General features: G+C 47.2%; 2 protein-coding genes across 7 annotated transcripts in view; one reads left to right on the top strand and one right to left on the bottom strand.

Moving 5' to 3' along the window:
• Positions 1-17,335, bottom strand: part of HGS (hepatocyte growth factor-regulated tyrosine kinase substrate) — a 102,234-nt gene extending 84,899 nt beyond the window's left edge. For 4 of the 6 annotated variants that reach the window (XM_063961189.1, XM_063961187.1, XM_063961188.1 and 1 more), the window contains exons 1-6: positions 17,101-17,245; positions 14,737-14,821; positions 14,394-14,469; positions 13,004-13,096; positions 12,484-12,607; positions 10,572-10,624 (exon numbers count right to left, since the gene is read on the bottom strand). In XM_063961189.1, coding sequence (XP_063817259.1) covers positions 10,572-10,624; positions 12,484-12,607; positions 13,004-13,096; positions 14,394-14,469; positions 14,737-14,821; positions 17,101-17,167 — 498 coding nt within the window. In that variant the 5' untranslated portion in view covers positions 17,168-17,245. The other 2 variants (XM_063961190.1, XM_063961191.1) reach the window with 1 other exon arrangement.
• Positions 17,336-17,509: 174 nt separating this feature from the next.
• ARL16 (ADP ribosylation factor like GTPase 16) overlaps positions 17,510-20,879 on the top strand; it is a 56,161-nt gene continuing 52,791 nt past the window's right edge. The window contains exons 1-2 of the mRNA XM_063961193.1: positions 17,510-17,594; positions 19,211-19,265. Coding sequence (XP_063817263.1) covers positions 17,533-17,594; positions 19,211-19,265 — 117 coding nt within the window. The 5' untranslated portion in view covers positions 17,510-17,532. The remainder of the gene's footprint in view (positions 17,595-19,210; positions 19,266-20,879) is intronic.

The following is a 20,879-nucleotide window of genomic DNA, read 5'->3' as shown; positions in this document are numbered from 1 at the left end:
TCAGCTCTGTATAAAAGACAGTGGTTGACATGAGACAGCCGGCTACTCAGCTTGTGCCTGTCCAGACGTCTCATAGGCCGTCAGGGGCTCTAAAGCGCCCGTTACCTCAGATGGCAGATATAGACGCCGACACGGATACTGACTCCAGTGTCGACGGTGAAGAGACAAATGTGACTTCCAGTAGGGCCACACGTTACATGATTGAGGCAATGAAAAATGTTTTACACATTTCTGATAATACGAGTACCACCAAAAAGGGGTATTATGTTCGGTGAGGAAAAACTACCTGTAGTTTTCCTGAATCTGAGAAATTAAATGAGGTGTGTGATGATGCGTGGGTTTCCCCCGATAACAACTGATAATTTCTAAAATGTTATGGGCATTATATCCTTTCCCGCCAGAGGTTAGGGTGCGTTGGGAAACACCCCCTAGGGTGGATAAAGCGCTCACACGCTTGTAAGGGCTCTACCCTCTCCTGAGATGGCCGCCCTTAAGGATCCTGCTGATAGAAAGCAGGAGGGTATCCTAAAAGGTATTTACACACATACTGGTGTTATACTGCGACCAGCAATCGCCTCAGCCTGGATGTGCAGTGCTGGGTTGGCGTGGTCGGATTCCCTGACTGAAAATATTGATACCCTAGATAGGGACATATATTATACTGCGCCTAAATTTGTGCCCCCCCTCTCTTTTTTACCCTTTCTGTAGGGGAGAGCCAGGGAGCGATCCTTCCAGCGGAGCTGTGAGGGAAAATGGCGCCAGTGTGCTGAGGGAGATGGCTCCGCCCCTTTTTCGGCGGGCTTTCTCCCGCTTTTTGTGTTATTCTGGCAGGGATAATTTACACCTATATAGCCTCTGGGGCTATATATGGTGTCAGTTTTGCCAGCCAAGGTGTTAATATTGCTGCTCAGGGCGCCCCCCCCCAGCGCCCTGCACCCATCAGTGACCGAAGTGTGTGGTGTGCATGAGGAGCAATGGCGCACAGCTGCAGTGCTGTGCGCTACCTTGGAGAAGACAAAAAAGTCTTCAGCCGCCGATTTTCCGGACCTTCTTGCTTCTGGCTCTGTAAGGGGGACGGCGGCGCGGCTCCGGGAACGGACGACGAGGTCGGGTCCTGTGTGCGATCCCTCTGGAGCTAATGGTGTCCAGTAGCCTAAGAAGCCCAAGCTACCACCACTTAGGTAGGTTCGCTTCTTCTCCCCTTAGTCCCTCGCTGCAGTGAGCCTGTTGCCAGCAGGTCTCACTGTAAAATAAAAAACCTAAATATACTTTCTTTCTAGGAGCTCAGGAGAGCCCCTAGTGTGCATCCAGCTCGGCCGGGCACAGAAATCTAACTGAGGCTTGGAGGAGGGTCATAGGGGGAGGAGCCAGTGCACACCAGATAGACCTAAATCTTTCTTTAGATGTGCCCAGTCTCCTGCGCAGCCGTCTATTCCCCATGGTCCTTACGGAGTCCCCAGCATCCACTAGGACATCAGAGAAACTATAAACACCAGTCGAACCAGGGATTTGAACCAGTGACCCTGCAATCACCATCTGCACTCTGGGCAGGAAGCCTAACCATTAGGCTACGAAGCCACCCCTCTATGTCAGGTGTAATTGAGCACGCCGTGCAGAGAGAACCCGGATACGTGCTACCCTTTGAAAGCCTGGAGCCACAATGATAACAAGCAACATACACAGCTGAGCCTGCTTTCCCTTTAGCAGATCTGTCTGGCTTACTGCCATTGTTAAATCTATCAGCAAGTAATGAATATCAAAGAAAAATTACAGCAGTCCTATAGAGAAGTAAACTTATACAAGAATTCCCTCTAATATGTCTTGTATTGTTGTATACCCCCCTGTAGAAAATAGTGTGAGCACTAAAGAATCCCTTAGAATAAACGAGCTTCAGAGCATATGAAAGGGCTGTGTTATACTTGCTGTTTTTGCTGCTCCCCGCCTGTACTAACAGGGTGAGACGCTGGGCTCCCTCGTGTACTGTCTTATGTGCAGCGCAGCATCCCCCGCTGATCTGACGGTTGGCCTCTTGCAGAGATAGAAGATGGCGCCTATAGCTGAGTCCCGCCCCCACATAGTGAGGGCGGCGGCGGGAAGACGCGGCTGGGCGGGAGAACAGGGCGCGAACACATCATCCTCTTGCGTCCCGCCGCGGTTACCGCTCCCCCCCCCCCGCAACTGACCTCCGTAAAAGCCCCAGTGAAATGACTACAGCGGCTGTCTGACAAGACGCGGCTTCCGTGAAACGAGCGGCGGAGGCGGGACTGAACCGCTCCGTCCGCTCTGAGCAGGGGGAGGGTCCGCATACACCAGCGCTGCACAATAATAAATACAATTATAAATACAATACATGCAATAACAGCCCAATGCTGCCCAGGCAGGTTGTGGCTGTCTTACCAGTACAGTGCCTCCTTGGAAATCCATCCTGCATCAAGTAAGCCCCAGTGACTAAAAGTATAGTGGCTTCTTAGAGGCTCTGGAGAGTGGGAGACACATAACTAACTAACCCCACTCCTAGTATACTTGTTTCCCGTAAACAGGGACTAAGCACACATAAGTAAAATCAAAATAAACAACAGAAAACTAACTAAAATCTACACTGAAGAAATCTGTGCCTGTACTCCTCAGGCACAAAACTAAAACTGAGGTGCTGGCTAGACAGGAAGGAGATGGGAGGGGTTAGAGGGGGGAGGAGTCAGGTTTTTAATAGTTCTGTGCCAAACTCCACAACCACACACCTCTAACCCATTAGTAAGTGCGCAGCGTCCCCCAGATGGATGAAAGAGAAATAAAGAACAGCAAAAACGTGTAATGCTGCTTTCACATCGCAAATGCTGGATCCTACCCGGTAAGAGAAATGTGTACTTACCGGGTGGGATCCGGCATATGCGCTCCGTTGCTGGCTTTCCGACCCGGCTATATACCGGGTCGGTTGCCATAGCAGCGGAGGGCGCAGCAGGGGCGGGGGTGGAGCCGGGAGAGGAGCTCATCTCCTGCGCCGCCTCTGCTGTGAATGGGAGCCGTGTCGCATCGGAATGGCTCCCATTCACACTGCGCCTGACCCGGTAATCACCCTTCTTTTTTACCGGGTTGAATTACCGGGTCAGACGACCCGCTAATTCACCAAAGGACCTTTCACATCGCACACGGACCCGTTTCGACACGGCAATATGCCGTGTCGATACCGGGTTTTTAGTCCGATGTGAAAGGGGTATAAATTGTATGTGTTGCATCATATACAGTTATGTACAGATTACTTTTATTTGTTTATAGTTTAGGGGATCTTGGCCAAATAATTATAAATAAACAAAACAACTGTTCATTACTACACAATATACAATTGTAAAGTGTAATGGAATATACTAACACTGTAGAAATATATGTTAATAGACATGTACGTAAACTACTAAAGAATTCAATATAAGGATGTGTTGGCAGTGGCGGGTCCATCCTGACGCTCTCACGTAGTAGGCACACTAATGTAGCACAAAGTCTGCTCAGGCAGATGCAGGTAAAGGGAAAAAAAAAAAAGACAGGCCTCCCCACAGCCTGTGGAAAAAATACCCGTCTCCTTCAAGCACTTAAACTAAACGGAGGTCAGGTGGGGTGTAGAAGGGGATGAGCCATGTTCAAATCATTCAAGATTTAGACGTGATAAGCTCTGCACACCATCATCTATACCCCAGATTTTCCAGTGTCCCCCAGTGGAAGAAAGAGGAATGTACAGAATACCCCTTTCACACCGCACAAATAACCCGGTATCGACCCAGCATATTGCCGGGTCGCCAAGGGTCGGCGTGCGGTGTGAAAGGGGCATAGCCGAAATCGCGGGTCGCCTGACCCGGCAATTCAACCCGGTAAAAAAGTAGTGTTATACCCGGGTTGAATACTGGGTCAGTGGCAGCGTAAATGGGCTCCCGGGTCGATGCGTCCCGGGACCCGTTTACTACAGCAGGGAGAGGCGGTGCGGAGAGGATTTCATCTCCCAGGGCCGCCTCCACCCCCCCGCTGCTATGGCAACCCGCCCGGCATATTGCTGGGTCGGGGAAGCCTGCAGCAGCTGTCAATGCCGGATCTCACCCGGGAAGGACCAGTTTCCAATTCCCGGGTGGGATCCGGCATTGGCAGTGTGAAAGGGGTATAAATGACTCCTAAATCATTCCATCTGTATCAAGCAAAGGCCACTCTGGTATGTGGTGCATTCCAATGTTTCAGCCAACTGCCAGCCAGGGCTGGAGCAAAGTAATCCATGAAGGTAGGGGGGGGAAGGGTGGGGGGCGGGGGGGGGGGGGGGTGTGTGTGTGTGTGTGTGTGTGTGTGTGTGTGTGTGTGTGTGTGTGTGTGTGTGTGTGTGTGTGTGTGTGTGTGTGTGTGTGTGTGTTGGAGGGTACAAATTTAATATTCTACAAACATTAGAGTCAACTACCCCACGGTCTTGCGTTTAATCTTGCTCTCCTTTATTTACCAGTGCAGCTCTGTTTCTCCCTACAGCTATATACTGAAACTCCTATCTCAAGTAGTATCATTACATCACGGTTAGAGCAACAGCTCTCTGTATTGCAGTAAGGCAGCAGTAATATGAAGAAAAAAAAAAAACAATATAGCAACACTATTGGTAAAAATAAGAATTTACTTACCGATAATTCTATTTCTCGGAGTCCGTAGTGGATGCTGGGGTTCCTGAAAGGACCATGGGGAATAGCGGCTCCGCAGGAGACAGGGCACAAAAAAGTAAAGCTTTTACCAGATCAGGTGGTGTGCACTGGCTCCTCCCCCTATGACCCTCCTCCAGACTCCAGTTAGGTACTGTGCCCGGACGAGCGTACACAATAAGGGAGGCAATTTGAATCCCGGGTAAGACTCATACCAGCCACACCAATCACACCGTACAACTTGTGATCTAAACCCAGTTAACAGTATGATAACAGAAAGAGCCTCTTAAAGATGGCTCCTTAACAATATAACCCGAATTTGTTAACAATAACTATGTACAGTATTGCAGATAATCCGCACTTGGGATGGGCGCCCAGCATCCACTACGGACTCCGAGAAATAGAATTATCGGTAAGTAAATTCTTATTTTCTCTATCGTCCTAAGTGGATGCTGGGGTTCCTGAAAGGACCATGGGGATTATACCAAAGCTCCCAAACGGGCGGGAGAGTGCGGATGACTCTGCAGCACCGAATGAGAGAATTCCAAGTCCTCTTTTGCCAGGGTATCAAATTTGTAGAATTTTACAAACGTGTTTTCCCCCGACCACGTAGCTGCTCGGCAGAATTGTAATGCCGAGACCCCTCGGGCAGCCGCCCAAGATGAGCCCACCTTCCTTGTGGAATGGGCCTTAACAGATTTAGGCTGTGGCAGGCCTGCCACAGAATGAGCAAGTTGAATTGTGTTACAAATCCAACGAGCAATCGTCTGCTTAGAAGCAGGGGCACCCAACTTGTTGGGTGCATATAGTATCAACAGCGAGTCAGATTTTCTGACTTCAGCCGTCCTTGAAATGTATATTTTTAAGGCTCTGACAACGTCCAACAACTTGGAGTCCTCCAAGTCGCCAGTGGCCGCAGGCACCACAATAGGTTGGTTCAGGTGAAACGCTGATACCACCTTAGGGAGAAAATGCGGACGAGTCCTCAGTTCTGCCCTATCCGAATGGAAGATTAGATAAGGGCTTTTATAAGATAAAGCCGCCAATTCAGATACTCTCCTGGCGGAAGCCAGGGCCAGTAACATAGTCACTTTCCATGTGAGATATTTAAAATCCACCTTTTTCAATGGTTCAAACCAATGGGATTTGAGGAAATCTAAAACTACATTTAGATCCCACGGTGCCACCGGAGGCACCACAGGAGGCTGTATATGCAGTACTCCTTTAACAAAAGTCTGTACCTCAGGAACTGAGGCCAATTCTTTTTGGAAGAATATTGACAGGGCCGAAATTTGAACCTTAATAGATCTCAATTTGAGACCCATAGACAATCCTGATTGTAGGAAATGTAGGAAACGACCCAGTTGAAATTCCTCCGTCGGAACACTCCGATCCTCGCACCACGCGACATATTTTCGCCAAATGCGGTGATAATGTTTCGCGGTGACTTCCTTCCTTGCCTTAATCAAGGTAGGAATGACTTCTTCTGGAATGCCTTTCCCTTTTAGGATCTGGCGTTCAACCGCCATGCCGTCAAACGCAGCCGCGGTAAGTCTTGAAAGAGACAGGGACCCTGTTGTAGCAGGTCCCTTCTCAGAAGTAGAGGGCACGGTTCGTCCGTGACCAACTCTTGAAGTTCCGGGTACCAAGTCCTTCTTGGCCAATCCGGAGCCACTAGTATTGTTCTTACTCCTCCTCACCGTATAATCTTCAATACCTTTGGTATGAGAGGCAGAGGAGGAAACACATATACTGATTTGTACACCCAAGGTGTTACCAGTGCGTCCACAGCTATTGCCTGTGGATCTCTTGACCTGGCGCAATACTTGTCCAGTTTCTTGTTGAGGCGAGACGCCATCATGTCTACCATTGGTCTTTCCCAACAGTTTATTAGCATGTGGAAGACTTCTGGATGAAGACCCCCCTCTCCCGGGTGAATATCGTGTCTGCTGAGGAAGTCTGCTTCCCAGTTGTCCACGCCCGGGAAGAACACTGCTGACAGTGCTATTACGTGATTCTCCGCCCAGCGAAGAATCTTGGCAGCTTCTGCCATTGCACTCCTGCTTCTTGTGCCACCCTGTCTGTTTACATGGGCGACCGCCGTGATGTTGTCCGACTGAATCAACACCAGTTTTCCTTGCAGGAGTGGTTCCGCCTGGCTTAGAGCATTTTAGATTGCTCTTAGTACCAGAATGTTTATGTGAAGAGACTTTTCCAGGTTCGTCCATACCCCCTGGAAGTTTCTTCCTTGTGTGACTGCTCCCCAACCTCTCAGGCTGGCGTCCGTGGTCACCAGGATCAAATCCTGTATGCCGAATCTGCGGCCCTCCAATAGATGAGCCTTTTGCAACCACCACAGAAGATATACCCTTGTCCTTGGCGACAGGGTTATTCGCAGGTGCATCTGAGGATGCGACCCTGACCATTTGTCCAACAGATCCCTTTGGAAAATTCTTGCATGGAATCTGCCGAATGGAATTGCTTCGTAAAAAGCCACCATTTTTCCCAGGACTCTTGTGCATTGATGTACAGACACCTTTCCTGGTTTTAGGAGGTTCCTGACAGGTCGGATAACTCCTTGGCTTTTTCCTCGGGAAGAAAAACCTTTTTCTGAACCGTGTCCAGAATCATCCCTAGGAACAGCAGACGTATCGTCGGAAAACAGCTGCGATTCTTGGAATATTTAGAATCCAGTCGTGCCGTCGAAGAACTACTTTAGATAGTGCTCTTCCGACCTCCAACTGTTCTCTGGAACTTGCCCTTTTTAGGTCGTGCAAGTAAGGGATAATTTAGATGCCTTTTTTCTTTGAAGAAACATCTTTTCGGCCATTACCTTGGTAAAAAGGCCCGGGGTGCCGTGGATAATTCAAACGGCATCGTCTGAAACTGATATTGACAGTTCTGTACCACGAACCAGAGGTACCCTTGATGAGAAGGACAAAATTTGGACATGGAGGTAATCCTTGATGTCCAGGGACACCATATAGTCCCCTTTTTTCCGGTTCGCTATCACTGCTCTGAGTGACTTTATCTCGATTTGAACCTTTTATGTAAGTGTTCAAAACATTTTAGATTTAGACTATGTGTCACCAAGCCGTCTGGCTTCAGTACCACAATATAGTGTGGAAAAATAATACCCTTTTCCTTGTCGTAGGAGGGGTACTTTGATTATCACCTGCTGGATATACAGCTTGTGAATTGTTTCCAATGCTGCCTCCCTGTCGGAGGGAGCCGTTGGTAAAGCAGACTTCAGGAACCTGCGAGGAGAAGATGTCTCGACTCTCCAATCTTTACCCCTGGGATAATACTCGTACGATCTAGGGGTCAACTTGCGAGTGATCCCACTGCGCCCTGAGACTCTTGAGACTACCCCCCCACCTTGAGTCCGCTTGCACGGCCCCAGCGTCATGCTGAGGACTTGGCAGACGCGGTGGAGGGCTTCTTTTCCTGGGAAAGGGCTGCCTGCTGCAGTCTACTTCCCTTACCTCTATGTCTGGGCAGATATGACTGGCCTTTTGCCTGCATGCCCTCATGGGAAAGGAAAGATTGAGGCTGAAAAGACGGTGTCTTTTTTAGCTGAGATGTAACTTGGGGTAAAAAAGGTTGGATTTCCCAGCTGTTGCTGTGGTCCCCAGGTCCGATGGACCGACCCCCAAATAACTCCTTCCCTTTATACAGCAATACTTCCATCTGCCGTATGGGATCTGTATCACCTGACCACTGTCGTGTCCCTGACATCTTCTGGGAGATATGGACAACGCACTTATCTTGATGCCAGAGAGCAAATATCCCTCTGTGCATCTCACATACATATATATAGAATGCATCCTATTAAATGCTCTACATGAATAAAATATTTTCAGTCAGGGAATCCGACCAAGCCAACCCAGCACTGCATCTCCAGGCTGATGGCGATCGCTGGTCGCAGTATAACCACCGTATGTGTGTATATACTTTGTAGGATATTTTTCCAGCTTCCTATCAGCTGGCTCCTTGAGGGCGGCCGTATCTGGAGACGGTAACGCCACTTGATAAGCGTGTGAGCGCCTTATCACCCTAAGGGGTGTTTCTCAACGTACCCTAATTTCTGGCGGGAAAGGGTATAACGCCAATATTTGCTATCGGGATAACCCTACGCATCATCACACACTTCATTTTATTTTATCTGATTCAGGAAAAACTACAGGTAGTTTTTTCACTCCCACATAATACCCTTTCTTGTGGTACTTGTAGTATCAGAAACACGTAACACCTCCTTCATTGCCCTTAACGTGTGGCCCTAATGAGAAATACGTTTGTTTATTCACCGTCGACACTGTATTCAGTGTCCGTGTCTGTGTCTGTGTCGACCGACTGAGGTAAATGGGCGTTTTTTAAAAACCCCTGACGGTGTTTCTGAGACGCCTGGACCGGTCCTAATAGATTGTCGGCCGTCTCATGTCGTCAACCGACCTTGCAGCGTGTTGACATTCTCACGTAATTCTCTAAATAAGCCATCCATTCCGGTGTCGACTCCCTAGAGAGTGACATCACCATTACAGGCAATTTCTCCGCCTCCTCACCAACATCGTCCTCATACATGTCGACACACACGTACCGACACACAGCACACACACCGGGAATGCTCTGACAGAGGACAGGACCCACTAGCCCTTTGGGGAGACAGAGGGAGAGTCTGCCAGCACACACCAAAAACGCTATAATTATATAGGGACAACCTTATATAAGTGTTTCTCCCTTATAGCATCTTTTATATATATACAATATCGCCAAAATCCGTGCCCCCCCTCTCTGTTTTAACCCTGTTTCTGTAGTGCAGTGCAGGGGAGAGCCTGGGAGCCTTCTCTCCAGCTTTTCTGTGAGAGAAAATGGCGCTGTGTGCTGAGGAGATAGGCCCCGCCCCTTTTTCGGCGGGCTCGTCTCCCGCTATTTTTGAAGTTAGGCAGGGGTTAAATATCTCCATATAGCCTCTGTGGGCTATATGTGAGGTATTTTTTGCCTCTAATAAGGTTTTTATTTGCCTCTCAGAGCGCCCCCCCCAGCGCTCTGCACCCTCAGTGACTGTTGTGTGAAGTGTGCTGAGAGGAAAATGGCGCACAGCTGCAGTGCTGTGCGCTACCTTTATGAAGACTCAGGAGTCTTCAGCCGCCGATTTTGGACCTCTTCTCTCTTCAGCGTCTGCAAGGGGGCCGGCGGCGCGGCTCCGGTGACCATCCAGGCTGTACCTGTGATCGTCCCTCTGGAGCTAGTGTCCAGTAGCCAAGCAGCAAATCCACTCTGCACGCAGGTGAGTTCACTACTTCTCCCCTAAGTCCCTCGTTGCAGTGATCCTGTTGCCAGCAGGACTCACTGTAAAGTAAAAAACCTAAGCTAAACTTTCTCTAAGCAGCTCTTTAGGAGAGCCACCTAGATTGCACCCTTCTCGTTCGGGCACAAAATCTAACTGGAGTCTGGAGGAGGGTCATAGGGGGAGGAGCCAGTGCACACCACCTGATCTGGTAAAAGCTTTACTTTTTTGTGCCCTGTCTCCTGCGGAGCCGCTATTCCCCATGGTCCTTTCAGGAACCCCAGCATCCACTTAGGACGATAGAGAAATACTGGTATTTTGCCCAACGCTGTATGACAGGCATTCCCAACCATGGTCCTTAAGGCACACAAACAGCTCAGGTTTTAGTGATATCCATGCTTGAGCACAGGTTACTTAATAAGTACCTCAGATATTTTGATTTAGAGAAAAGAGCTAAAATATATTTTGCATCTCAAAAAATGAGATCTCCAAGAACAATATCAAGTTGTCTGCATAGACTGTAATTTCGCATATGGATCCCCCAACTGCAGCATCAAAGACTTTGACCTGTCTCGATACATTATTTCCCTGATAAATGCCATAAAATGGCAGCTAATTTTTCCCAAACTCACCCGCTCTGCTGCAAACATGGCATCACTCTCCTTGAACTCAGGGAAGTTGTGACCTGCATCCAAAAAACAAGGTAAAATGTAACAAATATAATAGAATTCATTGTATGATCCACCTCAGATTGGACGTTCCACTAAATGTTAGTACACATAAAAAACACGAGGGCACATACAACTAAAAATAAAGCTACTGGTACATAAATGTAAGACATACAATATTTAAAAAAAAATGTAATCTCTTAAAGTATTAGAAACCAGTAACATTTAATTTACTGCATGTGTGATTACATGATATGTGCTGAAAGGAGAAAGCACTTATTTATTTATATATATATATATATATATATATATATATATATATATATATATATATATATATTGCGTAGTACATAGGTTCTCAAACTCGGTCCTCAGGACCACACACAGTGCATGTTTTGCAGGTCTCCTCACAGAATCGCAAGTGAAATAATTAGCTCCACCTGTGGACCTTTTAAAATGTGTCAGTGAGTAAGAAATACACCTGTGCACCTGCTGGGTTGGGTTCACTACGGCTGGCCGGTGGTCGGGCTCCCGGCGACCAGCATCCCGGCGCCGGGAGCCCGACCGCCGGCTTACCGACAGTGTTGCGAGCGCAAATGAGCCCCTTGCGGGCTCGCCACGCTACGGGCGCGCTACGCGCGCCACACTATTTTATTCTCCCTCTATGGGGGTCGTGGACCCCCACGAGGGAAAATAAGTGTCGGTATGCCGGCTGTCGGGCTCCCGGCGCCGGTATACTGAGCGTCGGGAGCCCGACCGCCGGCATACAGAAGACCACCCGCTGGGTTACCTGCAAAACATGCACTGTGTGGGGTCCTGAGGACCGAGTTTGAGAACCTGTGGTGTAGTATGTAAGAGCACCGTAGAGATTTGATTGTGTAACATGTTGAGGAATACCACAATAAGGGCAATGACTACTATAGCAGAGTTGTTCCCTGCATATAATTATGGTTACCAAGTTATTTTTCAATGGAAGTTTTTTCCCCCTCCTCTGTATTACTGGGTGAAGGGGTGTTAAAAGGGTGGGGCAAGGGGGCCTGAGTATTGAGAGATAGGAAGTGGTATTAGGGTGATGATGAGGGCAGAAAAATGAGAAAGCCCTGAGGGAGGGAGGTACTGTGTGCATGTAGAATGTTGCCTCTTGATTTTACATATTTGCATTATCATTATTTTATAGATTTCATGGTCATTTAGTACATTTTAGAGATATTTAATGCTTAGGCATTAAGTATAATTTAGAAAGGATAACTTCCCCACAACTAATCTGTTATCTAGTGGTTCCCCTTCCCTCTCTGTTTATAATCAATTTCATATCATCATTTTACCTACTTAACTAACTAACTAAAACTTTTAACGGAAAACTGGAGGTACTGCCCACAGAAAACAATGAGATTCTAGGGGCTAAATTTACTAAGTAGCACTTTTCAAAACCCAGGGGACTTCAGCAGTCTTGGCCACTTGATTTATAGGAACAATACAATAATACAAATACAATAGCAAATACTATAATTATGCTTTAAATTCAGCAGCTTACCCACTGAAGACATGGTGGCCTTAATAGCACAGCATAGCAAATCTAGCCCTAGCTATTTATCTAGCACATTCTATAAAGTGGTAGCTAGAATCTGGCTGGTTGCTATGGGCAACAGCTACACTATTCCAATCTACCCTGTGTCACTATAGAAATAAAACAGTACGTCCCAGCATGCAGTCTATCACCTACTGTTACTACAACTATGTCTGTACAATGAGAGCATAAGATCTACAAGTAAAATCTCTGTTCATATTGTATATATACACAAGCATTCAAATTTAAAACTAAATGACAAGATGAACAGTCAGACACATCAATCATTTTGAATGATTACATCTTTACCTTCTACTTTCATGATTTGGTAGGTGTCCTGCACAACCTTATACTTTGGTTCATTACGGAAAGCGTGAGCCCAAGCCTGGATCAGATAGAGGATCTTGTTGCGGACATTTGGTTCCACCTGCCGCTGGGGAAAGAAAGCTGTTATCAAAGCAACAGAGCTTGATTGTGGGTGTGTAGAATGCTCTGTAGTGCTTCAGACAACACAAGGACTAAGGTGGCTTTACTTTAGAGCTGAAAACCTGTTCAGCACGAGGAAAGCAATTTAAGAATGAGTCAAGTCATTGCTACATACACAGTATGACCTCAATGTCACAGCTCACCTGACTGATCAGGAAGTTGTGAAAGGCTCACATGACAGACTATAGTGCTGTCCCCAGGTGATTACTCAGATCCAATCAGGACAGACTTCCTGGGAGCGGCTGTATATACACTAAACACCTGCACAGCCTATCAGAGTCAGCCTCACAAACATGTATATCTATCTATCTAATGCTTAATTGATGCTGACAACTAGCATTACCTTTTGAAGTTCTTTTAGCTCCTCCATTGTTTGTTTATTTGCAACTTCATCATGTACGGTTTGGCCACAGTTTTTCACCACAGATTCCAGAACCTGTATGATACACACACATGCCTCAACCAAAATGTAAAAAAGGGTTTATTTTTTTTTTTTTTATTACAATTTACTAAAATGGATGATTTGTTCGTGGAAAAAGCAGCAAATTTTAGAAGATCTTTGCAAATATATACACACATTATATATATATATATATATATATATATATATATATATATATATATATATATAACAAAGTTTCCATTTCACATAGAGAGCAGGGCTCCTGCACATTTTCTAGCACACTCACTGCTTATAGTTCATAATAAAATAATTGGAGCCTTTGTAACCACAACAGTGTCTGACTGAGAATTGTGTAGTATAAAATAAGTAACATAGTAGCCTACACTTGCAAGATATTGGATTAATGTGTGTGGAAGATTCCCACCCTCTTAATATTACCCCTTTTCCACCTACGAGCACGGGTCGCAGCCGGGAGCCTGACACGGGAGCTGCCCGGCTGCGACCCATGCTCAGCCCCTTTCCCATTAGTAGTCACCAACCCAGCATATTGCTGGGTTGGTGACGCTGCTAGAGACACGGCAGGGGCGGCGCTGGGAGATCACATGACCTCCCAGCGCCGCCCTTCCATACAGTGTAAATGGGAGCAGTGTTGCATCGACACGGCTCCCGTTTACACTACAACTCTACCCGGATCATTCCCGTGTCCTACCCAGGTAGATAGCCAGGTAGGATTCACGGGTCACCTGATCCGGGTTTTTGCGGGGGTACCCTTTTCCACTTGCAAAAAACACGGGTAAATGCGCGCCCCCGTGCATTTACCCGTGTTTTTTGAGCTAGTGAAAAAGGGGTATATGACAGACCAAACACTAATACTACTTTTATACTAAAATGCAGAGTCGCACCTGGGTTTGTGCATGGGTCCTACCTGGGTGTGACTCCGCTAAACCTCATTCAGACAGGCGGCCCTGTCCGGCAATATGCCGGGTTGGTGACGTCACAGTAGACACGCGCAGAGGCAGAGCTTGGAGATCAGATTATCTACAAATACCGCCCATTCTCTATGCAGTAAACGGGTCCCAGATCGTATCATCCTGGACACTGCACCGCAAACTGGGCTGAACTCGTGTTCAACCCTGCTCGCTACTCGTGTTGAAATGCAAGCTGGCTTGATCCGGGTATTTTCAACAGGGTGCTTTTTAGTCCCTTAGCTAATTGTCTCTGCCTCGCACTTCTATACAGATATGACAACAAGCACCTATTGTGGAGGGCTGGTGAACATAAGTTCAAATAACAGACATTTGAGACATTAAACGAACATTGAGAACCTCACCTCCAGTGCAAACAGAGCAACATGGGGATTTTTGTCATTAACTTTCTTCTTGATGGCTCCCACAGCGTATTTAGCTCTAGAAATAAGAAAAGGACACTAGGATCTAACATACACAGAGAAAAAAAATCTAAAGCATTAAAAAACCCCACATCCCACTCTACAACTTCCAATCTGTACTATTAACACACAGTATTTTTTAACAGCTCTTTATACTCCTTTTTACTGAAGGAGTCAATTGTGTCCTTGCAGAGCTCTCATTTATGAAGAATTCCTTTTTGTATTTCTTAATGGCAATCAAGCACAGACCCACAATAACACAAAAATGGTGTAACGCAATTCTTACTGAGTATCTCCTTGACGGATCATGTCACATATTTGCAGGATGGATTCCCAGTCTGTCTCCAGCAAGAGTTGACTGGTTGCTTTATCTAGACAGAAAAAATATGTATATACTAGCAAATTGAGGAAACAGAAATAAACTACATAAACTTGCAGCGGAGATGCCTTAGAAGTCTGTTTCTAATTTAGGCAATAAAGACTACATTATATTTACAACATAATCTAGAGAAATAAAATAGTTATTCTGTAGCAGACAAATTCCAACCTGTCACATATTGCTCTGTCCTCCTCTGTGTTGCAATATTTCATTCTAAGGAAAGGTTAATCTTTTTTTGGCTAACTTAGTCCAATGTGGGTAAAAGCTAAGTTTCAAGAAAAACTCCACTGTAAAAAAAGTTCTCATCCCTAAAAAAACAGCCCTGATCCCTACACCATTAGTTAATGAAATAGGCACAACTTTTAAGCCGCTCTGGAGATGCAGAGGTAAATCTTAATACTGAAGATAGAAAAACATGATTGGATGGCCACAGCGCCTGTGCAATCAGATGCCACATTTACCATGCAGTTCTTTTTACTAACTAATGAATCACCACTAGCATGTATAGGGGTAAAAATGGGGTGTGGTATGGATGGTCGACATGGTCTAGGACTCTAGGTGAACAGGTTGACATGAGTTTATGTTTTTTGTGTTGTTGTTGTTTTCTCAGTGACCGGGAACCCCAATTAGTTCACCGTGTTCGCTCACCATGCTTCGGGCAAGGTGCCTCGCTCCGCTCAGCACAGGTTACTATTCCCAATCGTAGTCCACGTGGATTGTTAAGTATGAAAAAGTTCAAAAAAAAGAATTTTTTTTTAAAAACTCAAGTCGACCTTTTGACATGTCGACCAATAGCAGTAGACCTAGACACGGTCGACCTAGAGACCGGATACTGTAAAAAGGTTAGGAAAAAAGGGAAAGACACCTCCAATACACTGCAGGAAGGGGGGCTTCTTTAGCAGGGAGAGCTTTCTTCAGTAAAATTGCTCTGCATCAGAGAAAGGACACAGGCAAAACACTAACATCTACTCTAAACTCATTCAGACCTAAAGTATGATTAATATCGAATTTAAAATGGTAGAAATTACCCCCCCCCCCCCTCCCTCTTCAGCTGTCACTTCCAAACGGGATGAAGTTGTGTGACTGGCAGTCGGGAGATTATGTTTCAGGTGGTATAAGTGCTGGTATCAGGGCTATAGGATTGCCCCCGGTGAACCTATTAGCAGTGGTAATTTACTGCTGCTAATAGGATATCTCCGCCATAGCATGGCGTAGATATCCTATGTACGTATAATCAATTAGTTGTTTTCTGAACAATAATAGACCTTTAATGTCAGTGTCAATATATACAATCCAATAGGAGTCCCAATTTCAGTTAGCTGAAAGACTGAGCATACAACGTACCTCCGACTCAGAAGACAGCACTCAAATCTAAATCCCAGGATAAAGCCCAGTACCCATGGGCCGATGCAGGAGAGATGTGTGCTGAGCGAACCGCTCAGCACACATCTCTCCTGCTGCTCAGCACAGCGCGATCTGTGCTGAGCGTGCGGGGAGAGACGGGGGGCCGCTCACTTCACCCAGCGGGTGCAGTGAGCGACCCGCTAGATTGGCCTCCATGCAGGCCAATCTAGCAGCAGCGATAGCGATGTGCGGGGCCGCGCATCGCTATCGCTGAGGGGGCTACACACGGAGCGATCATGCTGATATTCTAAGCAATCTACTCAGATTGCTTAGAATATCGCTCCGTGAGTACCCCCCTTAAGGCTCACCATGTGGCATATTTAATAAATTGTTTTTGCTGAATATAAGTAGATGTACCAGGAATGTGTTAAGCAGATACAATAGCATATATTGCACATGCCCGTTTACAATCACAAAAGCAGAATCTACCAAGCTGTTTGACCCCAAAGAGTTCAGTACATGATGCCCTCTGATGTTAGAATAACTAAACTAGTTCAGAACATCACTAAACTTATTCTGAATATTGCAGTGGTTTACTTTATATTTATAAACAAGTTTACTGATGTTCTGAAGCAGTTTAGTTATGCTAACACCAGGAAGCCCCATGTTCTGAACTTGAACCCTCAACAGCTAATGCCAGCATTAGATAGTCCTATAGGCTACTTTAATGCAAAGGGATCCCATACTGTATATGGGTCTGGTCAGATGGCATCATGACAGTGCCCTTAGCGTGGCGGTATGGTTGAGGGATACGGCAATGGTGGACTGGGGGTCAGAAAGCTGTGAGAATATAATAGAATATGTGAGGGGCACGTTCACGCTGCTGCTGCTGCTTGGCCCATTCAGTGTACTGGCCAGTAATACTACCTGGGGACGCCAGCTGCTGGGGCGGGGGCAAGCTATGGATGGCAATGGTGTACTGGTCATAGGGCATCAGGTGACCAGGCGGCTCCGTGGCCTCCCCTGTGATAGCGCTGTAATGTCCTCCCCTCCACCTCTATCTCCCGGTGGGCCTCACCCAGCAGTCTCTCGAAAGTTCCGCCTCCTTTTCCCATCGTAGCACCGTGGAGAGCGGAGCCAGACACCGGAGCAACAACTACTTTTCCGCTTCCGTCACTCTGGGCCGGAAGCTATTGGGAGGAGTCCCGCCTGGCATCCGGATGTGGTGTCATCCCGAACGTCAGCGAGAGGAGGAAGAGCCGCGGGCGGGCGTGTGGTAACCTGGGAAACGAGAGGCGCATCGGCAGGCAGCGCTGCAATCTGTGCGGAGGCTACAGCTTCTGCTGCGGCCTGCGGGTCATGTGTTTGGTTCTCGGGCCCTCCGGCGCCGGGAAAACGCTGCTCATGAAGAGGCTGCAGAATATCCTTTTGGGATGCATTGTTACTTCGTAGTTACATGGCTTTCCTTGCTGGATCTACCAGTGTATTTGCCCTAGCCCTGGCTGCTCTGGTCCCATTTGTGGCAATCAGACCAAGTGGCATGATTGGTCCATGTGCCATTCTTCCTGCTCGTCACCAGCTCACACACATTATATTACAAATTGCATATACTCAGAGCAGGTGCTATACTAGTGCTAGTAACCAACACCTGCTGGAGCCAAATATTGTACACGGCAAGGCTAGTACTGAAAGCAGAGCCACAGCGTAGTGGCTAGCACATGTAGCAGGCTGGCTTGGCAGACCAGTATGTACAGCACCCACGTTGTATCTAGTTTACAAAGCATAACCCCAGGCAAATCTTGTATGCAGACCATGCCCTTGCTTTCTTGAATAGTATGTAAAGTAGATGTGTCCCAACACAGAGCAGATGTCTAATGCAGGCCCCCTCAGTACAATGCAGCTGTCTACACCCGTAGTCTGGGTGTGTGGTGGTTCCTGGTCGCTCCGCACCATTTTCCAACCTCATACTCTAGATTTGCTTGCACACTGGACAGAGGTACAATCGCTGTTGTGCGAATTCACACATCGGCCAATTATCAATTGACTGCGCATGCGTATGCACCGCAGTGCGCAGGCTCCTCTCCAAACTGCGGCAGGATGATACGAAAATTTAGATCGCAAGTTGATTGACAGTAAGAGGACGTTTGTGGGTGATATATAGCCGTTTTCAAGCGTTTTTAGGTTGGGTGTGTGACGTCCACTCTGGCCCCGATCAGCCTGTTTGTATTGCACTGTAGAAGTAAAGGTCCATACACATTAGACGATGTTGCTCTATGAGCGACGTCGTCTAATGTTTCCCCTCCCGGGCCGGCCGGTCGGCGGCCGACTGTACACACTGAGCGATCTGACCGCTCAGATCGCTCAGTAATGTCACGCTTCCGCCAACCGTGCATGCAGGTCCTGGACAACAGTCCAGATCCTGCATGCATGCACTGCCGACAGCGACGATCGTTGCCGACCCATGGGGTCGCGCATCGGTCGTCGCTGGCGGCATACACACTTGCCGATAAAATGAGCGACGTCGCTCAGGGAGGGGGAAAATGAGCGATGTTGCTCATTTTATCGGCAAGTGTGTATGGGCCTTAAGTCTTGGGCTACGCACAGACTGGAAAAATCATTAGATGGTGAGTGAATTGCGAACGGGTTTGCAGCTGTCCGCTGTCTGGCGGCATTTTGGCACGGCGTACACATGCATTCGCACACTTGCACGGGGCGGGTTTTCACTCTCCCTGGGCGGTGACTAGCTGATCGCAGACCTCTGCAAATTTGCAGCACAGCGATCAGGTCTGAATTAGGCCCTCAGTCCCTCTTGGGAATGCAGCAAATCCTGTTATATCAGGAAAGAACTAATGTTGCTGACCGACAATGATGTGCTTTATTTGTCAGATGAGCTGCAGTTTAAGACTGACAACTAGCTCTGTATATTTGCATTGGAGTGGTCTCTATACTGCCACCTCTATACTAGGAGTTGTATTATGAATACATTCTTATCAGAAATTGCTTTAAATATGTGCAGTCCTTAACCTTCACTTCCAAAGCTATGCTCTAAAGATTCCACAAACCTGGGAGACCCTCCACCCACCCAACCCACTGTGAGTTGTGACCATCAAAAGGTGTTATACTGTAAAAGGGGAAATACAGCATTTCCACAGGGATGAGATTCTACTTACTAGTTTGTTATGAAAACTTCCATACTGTAGTATGTATGTGTGCGCTTGCCACAGGTTCTCAGGTTCTATTCCCACTCTATGGATGTCGTGGGAATAGTCCCTGTTGTTCGGCGTGCCGACCAGCGGCATAGGCAGGGTTCGGGATCCTGGCGTCGGTATTGTGAGACGGCCGGTCACATAATATATATATATATATATATATACGAAGGAAGTCCTGTACTCGCATCAAATCTTCCAGGGTGGGTGCTATCCCAACAGAACGAAGTCCGCTGAATATATAGGTGTCCACGAAGGTGGCGGGCGCACTCTCACAAATATATACAAATTCTTTAGTAATATCAACTGTTCTTTATTGTAGCCTCATAAATCGACGTTTCGATCCTTCCACAGGATCTTTTTCAAGAAAGGCAATACGATATCATTTATTTCGTGATGCACAATCATTAAATAATGCCTAAAAAGAATACAAAAATGAGAAAAGACTCAGCCTCCCAGGCCCCTTGATAATGGCAGAAAGTCTATATAAACAGGGCTTCAGTTACCCCATTCACATAGTGACTATAGTATAAAATCAATTTCTCTATCGTCCTAAGTGGATGCTGGGGTTCCTGAAAGGACCATGGGGAATAGCGGCTCCGCAGGAGACAGGGCACAAAAGTAAAGCTTTTACAGGTCAGGTGGTGTGTACTGGCTCCTCCCCCTATGACCCTCCTCCAGACTCCAGTTAGATTTTTGTGCCCGGCCGAGAAGGGTGCAATTCTAGGTGGCTCTCATAAAGAGCTGCTTAGAGAGTTTAGCTTAGGTTTTTTATTTTACAGTGATTCCTGCTGGCAACAGGATCACTGCAACGAGGGACAGAGGGGAGAAGAAGTGAACTCACCTGCGTGCAGGATGGATTGGCTTCTTGGCTACTGGACATGAAGCTCCAGAGGGACGATCACAGGTACAGCCTGGATGGTCACCGGAGCCACGCCGCCGGCCCCCTCACAGATGCTGAAGCAAGAAGAGGTCCAGAATCGGCGGCTGAAGACTCCTGCAGTCTTCTTAAGGTAGCGCACAGCACTGCAGCTGTGCGCCATTTTCCTCTCAGCACACTTCACACGGCAGTCACTGAGGGTGCAGGGCGCTGGGGGGGGGCGCCCTGGGAGGCAAATGAAAACCTTTAAAAAGGCTAAAAATACCTCACATATAGCCCCAGAGGCTATATGGAGATATTTACCCCTGCCTAAATGTACTAAATAGCGGGAGACGAGCCCGCCGAAAAAGGGGCGGGGCCTATCTCCTCAGCACACGGCGCCATTTTCTGTCACAGCTCCGCTGGTCAGGAAGGCTCCCAGGTCTCTCCCCTGCACTGCACTACAGAAACAGGGTATAACAGAGAGGGGGGGCAGAATAAATGGCAATATATTAATATAAAAGCAGCTATAAGGGAGCACTTAATCATAAGGCTATCCCTGTCATATATAGCGCTTTTTGGTGTGTGCTGGCAGACTCTCCCTCTGTCTCCCCAAAGGGCTAGTGGGTCCTGTCTTCGTA

The sequence above is a fragment of the Pseudophryne corroboree genome, chromosome 3, assembly GCF_028390025.1.
Source record: "Pseudophryne corroboree isolate aPseCor3 chromosome 3, aPseCor3.hap2, whole genome shotgun sequence".
Classification (NCBI taxonomy): domain Eukaryota; kingdom Metazoa; phylum Chordata; class Amphibia; order Anura; family Myobatrachidae; genus Pseudophryne; species Pseudophryne corroboree.
Note: the sequence above shows the minus strand (reverse complement) of the source record. Positions and strands in the feature narration are given on the sequence as shown.